Source organism: Lycorma delicatula, chromosome 1, assembly GCF_047948215.1.
Source record: "Lycorma delicatula isolate Av1 chromosome 1, ASM4794821v1, whole genome shotgun sequence".
In the NCBI taxonomy this organism is placed as follows: Eukaryota; Metazoa; Arthropoda; class Insecta; order Hemiptera; family Fulgoridae; genus Lycorma; species Lycorma delicatula.
The window spans coordinates 354039359-354058654 of NC_134455.1; the positions used below are offsets into that span (position 1 = coordinate 354039359).

General features: G+C 38.4%; 1 protein-coding gene across 1 annotated transcript in view; it reads left to right on the top strand.

Annotated features, from left to right (window-relative positions):
- The first annotated feature begins 284 nt into the window (after positions 1-284).
- LOC142334470 (uncharacterized) overlaps positions 285-19296 on the top strand; it is a 712180-nt gene continuing 693168 nt past the window's right edge. The window contains exons 1-2 of the mRNA XM_075382526.1: positions 285-418; positions 14716-14919. Of these exons, the coding sequence (XP_075238641.1) occupies positions 401-418; positions 14716-14919 (222 nt within the window). The 5' untranslated portion in view covers positions 285-400. The remainder of the gene's footprint in view (positions 419-14715; positions 14920-19296) is intronic.

Sequence of the window (19296 nt, forward strand, 5' to 3'; positions counted from 1 at the left end):
TTCTTGGTTATAATTAAAAACATATCATGATCATAAAAAATTTAGTAGTATGTTGTTTTTCTCTTTTTAAGGTTTGGTAATTCCAAAAATTTACATTTTTGAATTGCATTTAGTTGTAGTCAACAATTAATTATGTATCATGGTATTAAGAATCTTTTTTTGGAAATCAGGTATAATGTGAAAAAAAAATTACACTGTCATTGGTGCATGAACAACTGATAAATTGTGCGTCATTATATATGCTCCTGCAATATGTGTTTACATTACTACCATATGAGAGCACCTATATAAACTGCTGTTGCAAAATATTATTCATTCTGTGTTAAACAGTTGCGATTGATTGCATTTGTATATGTTTCCTAGTTAATATTTCTTTATAGAATAATCTTGCAACTGGTGGATGAAGTTATACTTTTTTGTGAGTAGAATATACTGCATTTTTACATACATACACATACACACACATATATATATATTTTTAAATCAATTCTTTTAAGAACCATATTCGTCTATAATACATATAAATATATTTATTTTATTAGGTCAATCAAAGTACAGAATAAATAAAGTAGGATGAATTACCTTATTCCACTATATATGCAGGAGCATTTTTGTGATTTACTCGCATCATCAGCTACATTATACGTTCATCTCAAATTACATTACAAACTTCGTAAAATATAATAACATATCATACATTTATTTATTTTATTTAAAATTTAAAACCTTTAATCTTTTTATTATTTTAAACTTTTATTCAGTTAAATTAAAAATTAAATAAAATTTAAAAATATGAAAAATTAATTAAAGTTAAATATTAAGTTGTAAAAGTTTTTTTTTTACATATGTAAAAATATGACATCAAGGCATAAAATCAAATTAAAATAAAAAAATTAAATCAAAATCAAATAAAGATAATTTTAAATAAAGTAACTATGCATGTTGTCTATTTAACTGAACTTACTTTATACTGCAAAGTAAGAAAGTTTACTGTACTGCAGTATAATAAAATAAGTTCAGTTAAATGTACAACATACTTAAGTGCTCTACTTAAAATTATTTTTATTTGAATTTAATTTGATTTTATGCCTTGACATCATATTTTTAAATATGTAAAAAAAAAACTTTTACAATTTAATTTTTAATGTTAATTTTAATTAATTTTTTAATTTTGTTTAATTTTTAAATTAACAGATAAAAGTTTAAAATAGAAGATTAAAAAACTTTAAATAAAAAAAATAAATGCATGATAAGTTATTATATTTTACGAAGTTTGTAATGTAATTTGAGATGAATATATCATGCAGCTGATGATGCGAGTAAATCGCAAAAGCGCTCCTGAATACATAGTGGAATAAGTAAGGTAATTCATCCTACACTTCATTTATTCTGTACTTTGGCTGATGTAATAAAATAAGTAATATATATATATATATATATATATATATATACATATATACACATACACACACATTGTTCATTGTTTATCTTTTAAAAAAAAATAATATAAAGAAACTAGAGCTATAATTATTTTAACTTTTTTTATTTTAACTAGAGCACAATGATTTTGTAAAACACTCAGTAATAATATAACAACAACAATTAGAAATCTAAAAATAATGTTTATTTTGAAGGTTATTTATTTTGTCTATTACAAAATAAATTCAGTATAAATGAATGATTACAAAAATGTAATTCAGTAATTGTTAAACAATACAAATGTTCGTCTAGTTTTAGGATTTCATTAATTTATTTATTTTTATAAACGAATTTTGAGTTTGAATTTATTAGAAACAGTAGTTATGAATTTTGGCAGCACCATCTTCAGAATGAAATTAAAATACTTACGTTATAAAAATTATACTTCTCTCAATTAAAATTGTAAATTGCTACTATTAAGTTACACATTTAAAATAATTTACTTATTTTTGTAATGTTTCTAACTTTTATGCTTAAAAACAATTTTCAGTTTTTCTGGATTCATAATTTTCTTACTTTATGTGTTTCACTTTGCCGGTCATGTATGCATATATAGAGCTTAACATAAAGTGGAATGTGGGATATATTTGCAAAATTTTGAGAAAATTGACCCCGAAAAAACATCTACCCCACCTCCTGAAGATATTGACTCCAAACGTTTGCCAAAAAATTGTCCCACACATACAGGAGTCTCTGTGCAAAATTCTATAAAATCTATTTATCCAGTAAAAAGTTATTAAGCCAATACACATATGAACATTACCCCAATTTTTTTTGGGGGGTCAGAGACATCGAGAATGCAAAAAACCCATATCTCATTCTTTGACTGATTACCAAACTTTCTTCTTGCAGCATAGCTCTTAGTAGAACTATGATGCCAAGAAAGTAAGAAATTTAAAAAAATAGTATTTTAAAAACTGTCATTAGAAAACTTTTCAAAATTTCAAGTAGGGTCCATTTCCTTTTTGACGGTATATTTTGTCTGATTTTTTTTGTGAATGCATTGTTGTAAAATACATTTTAATCACTGGGAAATCTTTTATAACGTATTGAAATCAAATGAAATTTGAGACGATTTTCGTATGAAACATTTTTGGAATTTTGATCTTGGTCGCCCCCTTCCGAATAATAGAAACTAATAAAGATAATAAAATAACTAGAAAATAATAAAAACCGTTAGATATTACAGCTACTAGTAGTAAATAATAATAAAAGTAAAAAAATACTTGGTTCAACAGTTCAAGAATTCGTTGTTTTGAACTAATAATATCCCGTGTCTGCTGATCTGCAGGACTGCAGTTCATATTCATGCACGACTGTAAATTCATATTACGAGATATGTTCGGAAAGTAAGGTTACAACATTTTACAAAAAAAAAAAAAAAATGCGTATTCCTTAATTAAATTTACATAACGTATTACACACGTATACATTAATTTTCTACGTAACCGCTATTTAGTTCCAAGTGTTTGGTCAGCCGAGATATTAACTTTCGTATTCCTGTGTCATAACGTCCCTGCCGCCAATCACCTCTTCACTTCTTCGTCAGTTGAAAAGCGTTTTCCACCCATATGATCTTCGTAATGGGCAAAAAGAAAAAAGTCACTTGGTGCCAGGTCAGGACTATGGACAGAATGGTTCAGAATATTCCGAACAAAACTGTTCAGAAGATCGACAGTTTTGCGTGGGATGTGGGGACGAGCGTTATCGTGCAACAGACACATTCCTTTGTCAGCTGCCTTCTTATTTTATTTTGAGTAGCCCGACAAAGCTTTCGGAGGTATCGCACTATCTTTAGGAATTTATAGATTGACTTAGGGTCAAAAATCGATAAGCAAAATCCCATTCTGATCTCAGAAAAATGTCATCAAGATTTTTTTCTCAGACTGTTGCAGTTTGATATTTTTTTGGAGACGGGAACCAGTATGCTGCATTGCATAAATTGTTTTTTGGATTCAGATGAGTAGTGAGCCGCCCAGATTTCATCTCCAGTCACAACATAGCCAAGGTCGAGAAACTCCTGAGCACAATGAATCGATCTGTTTTGTGTTCTTCTCTTAATATTTTAATCTTTCTTAACATTTACCCACGGCGCGCACCTTGTCTTACCGTGCCGGCTATTGGAACCGAAGTCGGTTCATTGCCTCACTGTCATTAGCCACACTAATATCTACAGCCAACATTAAAACATCTCTAAGTTTAGGTCTTCCCAGAGAACATGTACCCTGGGGTTCTTTTTCATAAACTTCACTAATGATGTCTCTTCTACGTCAGAGTAAATCTCCAAGCCATTGTATTCTTCTGATCTTTATGATTGCCACAATATCTACTTCACTATACAGTTCCCTTATCTCAATATTTTCTTGAAGTTACCATCTTTCTACACTCCAAAAGTCTTCCTTAGGACTGTATTTTCGAAGACTATTAGTTTTCTCTCCATTTTATTGATACTCTAAGTACGCACCCATATCAATTCACTGTGCTTCCCAAATATTTGAAAGATCCTACCTTTTTATTGTCATATCCTCAAAATTAACAGAATTATCAGTACCTCCCTCCTCTTCCATTGATATCACCATAAACTCCGTGTTCTCCGGATTACTCGCATCCTGACCCCCGTAGGGGAGGACACCCGCCTTGTGACGATCCCGGTCGCCACACCACCTCCTTCGTTCATATTTAACTTAAATCAGACTACACACTGAAATCATTTAAACATCAGAAATACTATCCTTATACCAACAAAATATTGTTGATCGCAACAATGTCAATTTTGTCCTACAATTCAATTTACTCAGAGTCCTCCTGATTTACTCAAAAATTGAGAAAGAGATTCACAAATTTAATAAGCGTTTAATGAAGACAAACCCTATCTCTCTCTGCTCTAGTACGCTTTCGGGAGTGAGGTCAGTGCCTACACCCCCCACACCGCAGATCCACATAGAGTTCTCCACACTTCCATTCTCATCCTAACAGCGAATATCTCAGCTAACCGCGGCTCGTTTCCAAAACGCCTATCTTGGCAAAGTAAGCATACAGGCGACAGGGACTTAGCGTCCCAGGATTCTATTCTATTTATACATTTATAACAGCATCAAATCTTCTCAGCCGTCCTCCGCAGGGCTAAGAATCTGAGAAAGCCAGTAACTATGATCCATTCCCTTTCGGTTTTCCAATTAACTTGCAGATCAAAATTAAAATTGATCCTTGCGAGCTCTTTAGTTACTTTCGTACGTTCAGCTTTGTACCTGGGGCAGACATATAAGACATGGTGGACATCATCAATGGTCCTACACTCCGGATACAAGCCTCAATTAATCAAACCAAATTTCGCCGATTTATCTCGAAATAAATTATGTCTTGAAAGAAACTACGAAATATGTCAATTAGAGGAAATCCACCTAACTACCGGCATACTTCTCACACCAGGAAAAATATGCATGTAACGGCCATCGAACAATTCAGTCAACTTGACCTGCCATAAATGGAAACCTTGGTCGTCTATTTCTTTTATGTGCCCAGAGATAAGTTGGCCTACCTTCTTGGTATCATAACGTAATTGGCACTCAGTCGCAAGGATATCAATGAGTTTAATACTAGACGTAACATGGACCGCCTCTCTAGATACAGTCCTATAGGCACCAATTGATGAGACGCTGGGCTCTCAACAAAATATTCCTGTAAAATTTGTATCTCATTCAATAAGCGCAGATATGCAGAATTATAGCTTCTCATAGATCCTTATATAAAACACGTACGGTTTTTGAAATTAAGCCCCCAGTTGGCGTGGAATGTTCTCCGAACACCGAATAAAGCAGAACAAACCTTTTTGGCAGCACATGAAAGTGCTGGTTGAATCGAAAATTCTCATCAAGGAAAACACCTACATACTTCTGCAGCGAGATATACTTAATTTGATGACCCTCCCCTCAAAGCCCGATCCACGATCCCGTATAACACGGCCTTGAGGGTGCCAGTTGCCTCTACTCCCCTCGGAGGCCCTGGCTCAGACCCTGCTATGCCGTTCCTGACAGCATCCCCCATTGGCTGGGTCTCTGTTTTTTTAATAAGAGCCTGCCTCTAATCCGGGGTCCCCTACCGGGGCCTCAGACCGGGTCTCGGTCTTTCTTTTCCTCATCTAAGGACCCCAGGAGTTCCCGTTCAATCACTGAAGGTGGGACGCCGTAGCATCTCACCTCTCCTGAATGGGGCTGTTCTCCCTGCCGTAACGCTAACACCCATCACCCATCACCCATCACCCATCTTCCACTTCCTCCAGGGTCTTCTTTCGGATGATGTTCCCTATTATCTTACTGATTATTGACCAGTTGGGCTCAGCATGAAGCATTACCTCCACTATATTATGTGCGGTAACCTCTTCCAACCGCGTTCGCATCATCATCCTGTCTTCCTCCCACCTTGAGCACTGGATGACAGTATGTTATGCCGTATCCCGCTCTCCACAATACTGGCAGCTTTCTCCTCCTGCCGCATAGGTAGCTATTAAAGGTATCATGCTCCGATAAAAATTGGATAAGCTCACGTCTGAGCCAAGGCCTGATATCTGGTATTAGCTTCTTCGTTCAGAGACCCACCTCTGATCCAGTCCATTTCTTCTGTCAGCGCTCTGTGGTCACCTTCCTGGCCGTGCTCTTTGTCATCCCTTCTCTTCTTCACACCTGTTCTTCCGGCAAGAGCTCCATAGGGGGAGCGAAGCAATCACCAGATCTGCCTCTATAGAGACCATTTGGTAAGCCAGACCAACGCCGATTGCCAGTCGACGCTGCAGCTCCGCAAGCCTCCGAACGGCCACTTTCGTGCCCAACGCCCTCTTCCACACTGGCACGGCATACAAGGCAACGGATCGATCCATCGCCGCCATCCTCCTCTTTGATGTGCTCGCCCGCCAACCTTGCTCATGAGCCTTGAGACAGCCGTTACTGTTCTACCTGCCTTGTCGACTGCCTCCCTCACAAGATCTTGAAAGGCTCTCAAGGCTTTTAAGTCAAATCCTCAGGTATTTTGCTCTATGACCGGCTCGATAACGATCCCCCTTACCTGTAGTCTGATGGGGAAGAGTCGCCTTTTCCCGGCCATCATCAGCAGCTTCGTTTTCTCTGCAGCGAGGCTAAGGCCGTGTCCCGCTAACCATCTATCGAACAATAGAATGGCCCGTTCACCTTTTCTGATTATCTCCTCTTCTGTTCTGGCGACTAATACCATGGAGACGTCATCGGCAAAACTGGTAGCCGAAACTCCCTCAGAATACCATAACCTGAGGATGCCATCATTTGCTAGGTTCCACAGGATCGGTCCAATTACCGAACTCTGAAGGACACCGCGCTCCGTACTGGTCGTAACCTCCTTACCCTATGCACCACCAACTATCCTTCTGCCAATTAAATAGTCCTGAAGGACTCGCGCAAGGGCTGATATCTCTCTGAATCAACTCATCCATGATGCACCCGAACGGCAGTGAGTTGAATGCATTCTTGACATCCAACATCACCACCGCCGGGATGCATCTCGTCCTCCAAAACCCCGCTGCGGCCCCATCAACAATCCTCATCGCCCTAGCCCGTTGTCCACCCTCTTCTGAATCCATATTGACATCCACTAAGGCCTTCCTTCCGTTCTACTTTATCTCGGAGACAGCTTCTTGAAGAGTTTGCTTAGGCAACTTAGCAGGCAAAGAGATCGGTATCCAACTGGCCCTCCTACCTTTCCTCCACCTTTCCTCAGTAGAACCACCCTGGCCTCCTTCCATTCTAGTGGCAAACAACCATACAGGAGTATTCAGTTAAGGCCGTCAGCACTTGGTCCGCAGCAACTTCCAACATTGCAGCCATAACCTTGTTAGTAACCCGGTAGAAGCCGGGACTCTTTTTACCTTTCAGTCTTCCTGCCGCCTATCGCGGCTCGCCCATTGTAAATACAGGAATATCCACTGCAGCTATCTCTCTATAGATGGGCCGGTCACCTCTAGGGAACAAAACATCAATTTGGTTCCTAAGAACCTCCTCGGCAAGAACGGGTAACGCCCTTCTTCTACCAGTTATGATTTTGAAGACGTCACCCCGTATGTATATCCTCCAACCTGTCCAGGAGCTGTCTCCACTTTCTCTTCTTACTGTCTAGTATTTCACTCCTGTAAGCGCTCCTTTTTACGGCCAGCTCCTATCTTATGAGAGGATAACCCCTTCTCCTGGCCCGCTGTAGCTGTCTCCTGGCCCCAATGCAGCATCTTCTCGCCTCCACCACCCGAGCAGTCTACCAATATATATTCTTTCTTTGCAGACCTCTATGGTCCAGAGATTCTTCTGTTACCTTTGATGCCACCTTTGTCAGGTAGCTGGGGGAGATGTTTTCCAGATGACCAAGGCACTCTTTCACCAACTTCTTAAGCCTAGCTAGGCTCTCTTTCGAACATAATCTCTTGTTGTCAGCCGCCACGCTATAAGACCCACAGTCCCCAATCTCAAACCACACAAAGAAATGGTCGCTCAACGACTCCTCTTCAGTGAGCACCTCCCACATCCACGACCCTTCTGCCAACTTCTGCGAGACAAACGTAGCATTCACAAACGAGTATCCATTTACTCTCACCAGGGTAGGCACTATCTCATTATTGACCAAACCCAACTCGGCTATATACTCCACCAGAATCTGTCTTCTATGGTCCGTGACATGTACTCCCCATATCACGTTCTTTGCGTTAAGATTCGAAAGGATGTAGTACACATCCTTTCGAAGAGAGTGAATCAGACCGGCCAGATCCTCCAAGCATTGTTCATGATCATCCAGACCAGAGTTCGGCAAAATGTAAACAGAAAAGACCACAACGTCTGGAAGCTCAATCCATACGAATTCATTTATCTCACCGGTGGTTAGGATCGGCACACCGCTCCCATAAACCGCCGCACTCCTCAGGCCATCGACTGTCCAGCCGTCTTCCTCCACCTTCCTCAAATTATGCTTAGACACTAACACTAACAGAAGGTCTGCTCCCTTCTGCCTTCCTAATTCCAGGAGCGCATCATGTGATGCCGCATTCCTATTCGTGTTTAACTGCAGAACTCTAGGCATTTCTTTTACCGCAAAAGGCGCTACCGATGACCAGTTTCACCACACCTCAAACATTTCGCCATAACCTTGCACCCTTTGTCCTGATGCCCTTCCCCCCCACAGTTACGACAAAATGCTGACATGTCAGGGCAACTGCATCTGGCCGCCATGTGCCCAATCTCGAAGCACCTGTAGCACCATGACTCCTCTGTACTCAGGAACACCCTGCAGTGAGTCCATCCCACGCGAATTCTTCTCCTGACCGCTAATGCCGTCGCTGACACTGTTGACATCGCAACTGTGGCTCTCTTCGTGACACCAAAGGCCGAGTATAAGGAAGTCATCCTCATATCCTCCATTTTTCCATTATTGCTAATGGCCTCATTGATAGAGTTTAGAAGCACCACTTCTGTCACTTCCTTAACGATAATGAGACCTCTCCTACGCGACCCACTTGTGATATTCACATCCTCTAGTTTACTCGACACCTCCTTCTGAACCTCTACAGCTGCTTCTTTGTTGGCCCTCACTTTCATATGCAAGAATTCAACACCACCTCTCGTAATGGAGAGTATGTCCCATATCTCTTCCTTGGTCATACCATTTTTGACTTTTTTGAGGAGGTCCGCATACGTAGCCCTCTCTGCCTTAATCACAAGTGTACTGGTGGGCTCCGTCGGCTGCTGCAGCCTTTTACTCGCCACCCCGTACGCTATCCCTTCGTCCAGACACACAACTCTCTTACCACCACTCCTTCTACCATGGTATTCTAGCATTTTCTCAAGAAGTACACCTACCTTGTTTGCCACTGAGCCATATATCTAAACTCGACATTAATCTTCTGCATTTTCTTTATAGCTCTGTGTAAGTCTTCTGCAACTATTCTCTCCCCAACCCTAGTCTCCACTACCACCGTGTACACCCTGCCCTGGATATCTTCTTCGATATCCCCTATCAACATTTCTGGTAGGCCTTGTTCCACTACCAGCTGACCCCTCTTCAGCTTAGATTGCCACCAGCCTAGCATGGGCGACCCCGTCCAGCAGTTTTCTACCATGGATTGTCCTGTCATCCTCCGCTAAGTCATATGTGGCTAAAATATCACCACTTGCTGCAAAGATGGACCCCCCTTTTACCTCCTCACAATTTTTAAAGCACACTCCTGATTACCTTCTGATAACGAGATTCGGGACTTCCTCTTCTGGTACACCCTCCTCTATCTGTGACAACAGATCACCACTACTGCATACCCCTATAAAACTGGGATGCGATAATGCGTACAGCTGTTTCATCACAATTTCCACATCCCTCGCTCTCTCACTGACTCAATTTCTTTTTTGGTGTTTGTGTATCGGTGACAAAGTACTACCATCTGATAGTGGTCTTCAGAATGTGATTCATATCCGTTCCTTCTGTGAGATCCCTTTCACTGCTAGTTTCAATGACTTCCACCTTCCTGTTGGAGACCCTCACCACTGTATCGTCAGTGTTTACTGTTAAATCCATCATACTGGACGCCGGCGTCGACCTGGGCGACCTAGCCATTCAATGACCTGCCATTGATACACGAGGTCGTCGTGTAACAACTAGTCTGATTTTGAGTAACATCATTCTTGTTTTCTCTGGGCTAAACACCATCTTATGTTGCAAACTTCTCAACTGGAATATCTTGCAAGCCTGGGCTGCCTTAAATTCGATCTCATTTCTCGAATCTCTTTTAACCAGAAAAATCCATAATCCGTATACGCGATGACGCGGCATCCCCTGGATAACCTCAACCGCATCAAAGAATCGAATTCAACAACCCACCCAGCGGATAATCTTTAGATAGCGTGTTTCCTACTTCTGAGATGCCGTCTCGATTGCTAAAATAATTATGTAATACATTCAGCTCATTCTGCGTACAATCTCACTTCTGGAACTGAAATAGGACAGAGCTACCACAAATTATTAAAAGTCCCTGATAACTCGAAAAAGGTGCCTAAGATATACTTAGACTCATTTGAAGAAACAATGTTCATAACCTTAAGAATAGCATCTTCCGTGCCCCTGCCTGGATGGAAACCACACTAATCATCCAACAACTTTCTAGAATTGAATCTATCAGTAATACGAACATACCTTCTCAAACTTTTCCAGTAATTAGTAGGACCGTTAAAGGCCTATAAGAGGAGCTCACAGTGGGGTCCTTGTCACACATTTAAACAGTCATTTTAGAACACTTTTTCCAGCAAACGGAAATAGCCAGCAAAGAGCATCATATTAGAAATTCTAGTCAAAGTACCGACCCAAATTCCGACAGAATGGACAACGAGTTTCACCGTGATTCCATCGAAACCCTGGATTTTATTCCTATCAGAACTGCAGTCTAACCCTCATTGCCTTCCTCCCTAGGATCCTAACCAACTCTTTAATCCTTAATCCACCACATCTTTTCCCACCATCACCACATCATTCGCAAACGCCAGAATTTTCACCATTGTGCCAGTACATACTATTATCCATTGCTGCAATCTTCTTTATTACCTTTTCCAGTGCCAGATTAAAGATGGTTGGGGAAATATATTACTGCCGATACCAGTTTCCATCTCAAAACAGTCTGTTTTCTTTCCATCCACCCTCCTTTACACACTGAATTCTCAATGCAACAACTGCTAATAATTCCTGTTTTCCGACTTCCTTTCTTGAATATTGGACATGAGTTGAGTACATTATGGATTCTCTCCACTCCTTGTGCAGCTTCTCCTCCCACCACACCTTGAGATAATCTTCCTATATACAGCATCTACAAATGTCTCACAGCCATATTTTAGTAATTCTACTCTTATGTTGTCGGTTCCTGGTGTCTTCTTATTTTGAATCCTTTTAACTGCAACCACTACTGTCTTTTCTAATTGATTCTTCCACCAGAGGTTGAGGTTCCTCAAAAATCATTCTCTTGTCCTCTTCCTCTTCTTCCACAGGACTAACCAGATCTTAGAAGTAATTTCTCCATAAGTTAAGTCCCTCCCTCGTCATCAGCTCACCACTCTTGTTCATCATCCTTACGCGTGGTATATAATCTTTTGGAATGCAACTAAATCCGTCTTAAATTCACTAAAATAATAATACACAAAACTTGAAAAATTAGACCCGCGATATAAAATAACCCTTTTAAAAAAAAACAAGCCCGATTAGAATCATCCAACAGCAAGGGACTCTGTCCAGGTTCTGCGATAAGTAGGGAGTAATAAACTCCCGCCAACTTTGCATTCCATTCCATATATAATCTTTTGTAAAGAATCTTATATCTCCATAAATTACCAACCGCGTGACACAGTTTGCAAAAATTCAAGTTGTTGATTACCGTTTCATACAACACAGTTTGACCGATTTCTGGACACATTTCATGAAGTTTGTTCACAGTCAAAAAAACTTCGCGAATCAGTCTTCGAGTTTCTTAACAAAGTCATATCTCAAAATCGTCTTCTAATCCTCTGTTCATCATGATTGTTTGTTCTACAATCAGTATCAAGCTACACAGCTTTGTTACTTTGTCACGTGAATCGCATTGGCGTAAACAAAAACAATTTCGCGATAGATCTTGATGTGCTTTTCATTACTAGCGAGATATCGGATGAGGGCTCGCACTTCACACTCGGCGGGATCAGGAATTTCCGGGTTCATGTTGAACATGTTACGACGATTCTGACGTAACCAATAAAGCTACTGAGCCCCACGTAGGCTTGGCCTCTTCACTTGGACCTCCCTTTCACGCAGGAATAGTAACTTTAAAAAGTAAAATTTCCCTTGGAGCTACAGACGCGATGTAACCTTACTTTCCGAACATACCTCGTACATACAAGATGTGATAATCCTCCATCTATATAAAACAATTCTTTTAGTTTAGTGCAGTTTGTGTGGCGAGTGGTGGTGTATGAGCTGCGCGAACTCTTAGTTGTCTCATCCAGTAACAAAGAGAGTTTCAGTTTGCAGAGAGAAATACAGAGAGCAAACCTTCATCTACAATCTTAAAGCCGAATGTTAAAAACACTCGGCTCCATAATTTTGCCTTCGCCAAAGTTCCTTATGACCCTAATATATTACGCTTCAGTAGCTAATTATAAATTTACTTCAGTAAAAAAGCTTGTCTTGACTATGCATAGTTTTAGTTCTATATTTAGCTATATGATCGTGAATGGTGACAATAATTCATGATTTTTTTTCAGAATCAAGTACACAATTAGCGACACTATATGCAAATCAAACATATTACACAAAACATACGCAATAAATAATCTCAAACATCTTAACTCATTTGTTGTCAATAGAATCTAATTTGTCAGCGGAATAAAAAAAAAATCATTACAAAATATTATGATCATTATGCTAATAGTAATGTAAAAAATTAACTTATTAAAAAACCAACGACTTACCGTAATTCCGAAATGAATCACATGATAATATTACACCATTTCCAAATTGGTTCCATAAATAATATTTACTAGGCTCATTAAATTAACACTTTACCTAACAGAAAACGATATTTAATGTCTTTCCAAGTTACGCTAGAACTTCACTCAGTATGTCCTCCTTTTCGTCATCCTTCTCGAACATGGAACTGTCGGAAAGGAAACCAGTTTCATGTAATTTTACAATAAAACGCTCGGAAATTTCGTCTAATTCGGTTCAAGTTCAAGTAATTTGGCACAATTTTTCACAAGTTTTAAAAACTGCAATCCAGAAGTTTACATTTATTTCTCTAAATGTTTCTTTTGCCATTTCTATTGTGTCTTCTAAACTGAATGTTACATTCTTTTAGGCAATATACTTTTTAATACATGACATTCTTAATAGCATTTAAGTCAGGATGATAAAGTGATAATTCGACAACAGTATGTCCTTTTTCACCAAACAAAGAAACTACTTTGTAGGTTTTAAATCGCAGTTTTTGTAGTTTTATCAGCGTATAAAATTGAGGTTCGAACATTTCATTGAAAAAGGCATCTTATTTTTTTATAAGCCAGTAGATAATTTTTTTTTGTAATTCGAATTTGGGGCTGAGAACGCAACCAATTTTTGAAAATTATTTTTAAATTCAAGTCGTCATGGTAATCGCCCGTTTTTTTATCAGTCTTAAATATTAGGAAGCATTTTCGATTTACCATCTTCTCCTCCCGCATTGCGACTCTAGAAACGGGAACTTTCAGCCCTTCTAAAGAACCATCGGTCTATTTGACCCTTCGTATTAAGAATATATAACTGGACGAGTTTCCTCTCTGTATTGCGTTATGGAGCGCAGATAATGCAACCTTTTATCTCTTCCATCATCATTTTCGATCAAAGGTTTTCTGTTGTTTTGAAGCCTAAACTTTTCATGACTACTTGAAGAGCTCAAATTGTCCCTTCAAACGTTATTTGCGTCTTACAAATAGCAAAGATTCCCAAAGAGGAGTGTTCTCCATGCCGAAAGTGAAACTCATTCACCGTCCTCCGAATAACATCTTTGTTGAAATCGTCCAAATCAGTTTTCAACTTTTACCTTGGAACATTTTTTACGAGGAGTACTGAATTAGCTTCCGCTAGTTTCGTATTGTTCTTGTTGCTTTAAACTGCGCTGAAGGGATCTAACGGATACATCGGTCGCTTTGGAAACAAGTCTGAACTTGTTTTAAATTTTTTGCTTGTTCTTTTACGGTTTCTTTTTTCATAAAATTATAAATATTAAGAATAACTTATTATTAATTTCATAATAAATTATAAATATTGATTAAACTTGTATAATTCTCCTTCTCCCGATTTTACCGGTTTTTGCCGACGTTATATGCTTATTCTTATATTACAATAAATTAAATTTACGAGTAATTCACTTAAAGTTAATTAAAAAATAGCTTTTCTATATCGACACGTCAATTATGAAAATATTAAATCCAGTTATCGGATACAAAAAAAGTGTACAATGTTTTTAGAAAAGTAAGTAAACACGACTTTTTACGCTTGGAGTTCTGATCTCAAGTGACAAGTTGTTTACCCCCACCACAAACTATTGCTGCGATGATAAGGAAGGTAGGATTTCTATCCGCCACCAATGAACAAATATGCGTGTATTGTTGCTGTGTATTATTTGTTGCTAGTATTAGCAAATTTAAAACTGGAAGATAAGTATGAATTAAATTAGTTTTATATTTTCAGAAAATGGGGTGTTTTTCACCCATTATATTTGTTGTTACAATTGCGATTTTTATCAACTTATGTGAGGGGAATAAACCTTTAACAGCGGTTGAAAATTACTGTCATCTTAAGCTAAAATTAAAATCCCAAAAGGCAAAAAACTGCAGAGACACACTTAATAAACTTTTAACTGACAATATACTAAATGAAGATGAACTAAAACAGGTAAGCCAACAAATTTTTTTTTTAATAAATATTTATTGTGAATACTTTTAACAAATCATAATAAAAACTTTTACGTAATAAATACGTGACATTATTAGTGTAAGAATAATACTTTACTTATATATTTATTTAATTCCTTGTGTTTTTTCTTTTAGGCTGCAAAAGAATAAAATTTTACAAAAAAAACGCGTTATGTTTTCTTAATTTTCTGTTTGCGCGCGTGTAAGAGTGTATGTGATATGAGCGAGCGAATGTGCATACGAATGTGTGCGGTGTATCGTCCACACAAATAAAAAGGACTTCTTTAATTTTCATCGTTTATTTTGATGTTACAAAAAAAAAAAAAAAAATAGTAATTGAACTCATAAAAATATTTAATTATATGCATTAAAAGTGTCGCACATTGCAAAGTAATGCACTTTACTGCGATGTTATACGTCCTTCCAAATTCTCTTCATAGCGTGTATATTTACGAATTATTTATTATAAAGTGCCGGTAATGAATTACAACTAAACCGACCAGATTTCTGCGGGCGGCCTTTCGTTTTAACGGTCTTTCATAACGTTACAGTCATTCGTGTTGGGTATTTTCACTAGGGTTTTTAATCGGTTTACATCTATTTTTGCTTTTATATTCATAATTTTATAAATTTGTTCGTATTTTGCGACAAAAAATTAATTACTGCAATCGTGAGACAAATTCCAAAAATACAGTAGGCTGTAAAATTCCGTTAAGCTAAAAAATATTACATAGAATGATGAAATTCGTTTGATGGAACACAGATAAAGATGTTTGCGATTACATAAATTTGAAATAAAATTTTAATTTTAGCGAACAGGAATAGTAAATCTTGCTTTGTCAGAAGAAGAAATAATGTGGTCTGGAAAGAAAATTATAAAATAGAAACGGTAATATCATTGATGTTCTCAACTTTAATAGAATCGCTTATCGCTTATTTCTGTTACAATACAGTTGTAGGATTTTCCCGTCACACGGTTTGCCTCTGATGCACGGCTTACACACGTAAATACACAACTTAAATTAAATTATTTATCATTTTATTAAAATATAATGTTTTTTTTTGTTTATTTAATTAAATGATTCTAACTAAAGCGCGCGCGTATATCGTATTTCATTTGCGCGGGTGTGGCGGTACTAGCGGCCACTTTAAATACTTTTTTACACTTTAAATATTATTTAATTCTACCTCTCACCTGTGACGTCACAATATAGCAGACTACAACAGCTGTACGTCAGTACACACTAGCGCTTCTTGTGGTGAGAGGGGGTACTGATGACGCACTATACTTACTTAGCCACTAATAATTTGTTTAGAGTATTTTTTGGGGTGGGGCTTTTGAAATTTTTTTTTTAAGTATTATTTTTAATCGTTAATAAATGCGCCTAAGAAAAATAAGACCTTAATTAGGCAAACTCTTGAGATACCTAGGGTGGCCCTACTGTACAGCTTCACCCCTTGGATCTTTTAAGTTGAAAATGGCATCAATGCTCCATATATAGAAGTAATCTGACCAAGTTTGGTCAAAATCGGTCGAGTAGTTCTGGAGATATAAGATGTGAAACACCGAACACACACACACACACACACACACACACACACACGCAGATGCGAAAATTTCCATTTTTTATGGTTTTAGGTGTCAAAACGTCAAGATCCGGTGATAGCCGCATATGCCCGAACTGGACCGATTACAATACTTTCCCTTCTAAAGCTAAAGCTTTGTTATAGGGCTAAACGGAAAAGTAAAACCGAGCGTAAGAGTATACGAAACAAGTAGAAAATACAGAGATGGAATGTGGAAAATATTTTAAATGTGTGAACTATCGCTACTTTAAGATCGATGATCTTACATAATATTAATATTTATATTAATAAATATTAATTAATAATATTAATATTAATTTTTTTTTTTGAGGAGGGAGGTGGAAATGCATTTACGCACGGAGTGTCGGGCTCTCGCTGATGGTATTATCCAATCACTATCAACAGACTACCGACTAAAACCACCCACCTTTCTACCAGGGCTCGACCCGGAACCGTTTAACACATTACTTCCGGTCGAGTCCTCCTATACTAGCCTGTTAGGTGCTACCTAATTTTCAGGACTATCCAGGTCAACCTTTTTGGCCCTGAGTATGTTGCCGATGAATCGGGCTACACTTTCCCAGCTGCTCAGGTCACGGAGCATCATCGCAACTACGTTGTGGGGACTCAGTGCTCCATGATCCGCCTCCAGTGTCCCTCGATCTGCCGCCCACCGAGCACATTTGCAAAAGGTGTGCTCAGCGTCGTCCCGTACACCGGGACAATACAGGCAGTCGGGGGACGGCGCTTTCCCTATGACATGGAGGTAAGCGCGGAAGTACCCGTGACCTAAACATGAGAAGGCTCAATCCCGCATTGACATCGTTGATAAAAGAAACGTACCAGCGCAGCATAAAAAACTAGCTAAACCTGTGATCATAACACCATCACTTGAAGTAGTAAATAAAAATCTTGATTTGTCTAGAAAAGAGGAAAAGATCACTTCGTCGTGTAGTTACAAACCTAAGGAAATAGTGACAAGAAAATCCGAGTCTACCGAAATGGAGGTACAAGTCGTTATTGAGAAAGCACCAGACGTAGACGATATACAAACTGTAACAATGGGGCCTCCAAAAGCTCAAAGAACAGCTTCAGCGAGAGCATCTATTTCAGCTGGACCCAGCACTACTGTAGAGATAGAATCCAGCTCATCAGCCGCGGAAAGTGCATCGCTTGCTAGTCTAGATTCAATTGCAACGATGTTAACAGCACCAATGAAGCTTTCATCACCTGATGTAAGCCGGCGAACGTCATTGGCATCAGAAAGAGAAGACGATGCCAAAGTAATTTGTTGGATCAGAAGTTATAAGAAAATGTAAAATTTTGATCATTTTTTGACACATGAAAATGTGAAATATTGAACACTTTTTTTTTTCTTTTTTTTGAAGTGGGATGGGGCTAATGAACAAAGTAGTCGATGCCCCTAAAAACCTCAAAAAAAAAATTAATAATAATAATAATCAATAAAAGTTTAGAGAAATATTACGGAAGTCGACACAGAGATAAAAATAAGGTTACCGTTGTAATATTGGATTGCCAGAAAGGGTCTGCTAAACGATAAATATTAATGAAAGTTCCAGTCGGGTAGGAAGCTTACATTTAATGAGGAGAGAAAAGTAAAGAAAAACAAAAATATCAAATATTCTGAGCTCAAAACGGAAGAATTGGACTTTGAGTCGAGGAAAGGTTAAAGTGATAATGCTGGTAACATTTGAAAAATAGATATTCTAAAGAATATGAAACCAGTCGGGGTTGTGGACAATGAAAAGATGAACACTAGGAGAAGGATTAGCCAGGACGAGAGAATATTAAAAAAGCCAACGGATAGACAAGGAGCAAAAAATTTTAATAAAATTTGTTAACGATTCTCTTTAAATTTATGTCTTTTCCTCCTACGGAAGGAAAAAGTTTCTTTCTTCTTAAAAAACTTTCCATCAGTTTAAAAACGAATTGTTTATAATTTTTAATAACTTTTAAAATTAATTTGTAAGGTAGTAAAATGATTAATATTTCAACAACGTTCGACGTTGTAATTGAGGAAGATGTCAACAGGTCAAATTAGGACAAGAAATGCGTTCTCAAAGTAATGTTAAGTACGATTTTTTTTTTTTAAGGAGTTGGAGGAACCCTATTTACGGGCGCCTAAACAGTGTCGGGCTCGCTAACAGGTTCCGCCAGTTATAACCAAGGGCGTATGTATACCTGCGCACTACCGACTAAACCTCCACCCCTGGCTTCCCTCTCCTGGGACTGCTTATAAAAACGGATTTCATCAGAAGAACGGGGAACCGCTCACACACAGTCATAACAATCCAAAAATCTCACACACCACCCAAACAACACTACTGAAAGCAACACATGATACAGCACGTCAAATACATACGCCGACAACACCACACAAGAACCTGCAGAAAACAGGACACGCTACTAACATCCACAACATCCACGCGTTACACATCCACACAGCCGTCAAGACAGAAATCTTAGTCACACCAGTTACCAGTAGCCACCATCAGACGAACGAGCAGAATGTCCCGGCTTCATTGCACCCAGGCAACCCCCACACGTATGGAGGGCCTCCTAGTTACTCAGCCTTGGACCTGTCCCCTCCCCCGCGCCATTCTGCTCTGCGGGACTACTCATATAATTGGAACTTCCTCATAACCGTCCTGACGAATTTTTCCACAGTCTTCCACTGTGCCTCACCTTGTAATAGGACTCGTAGGGTATCTTCAGGGCGAAACATGTGCTCAGGTTTCCGAGCATCTCT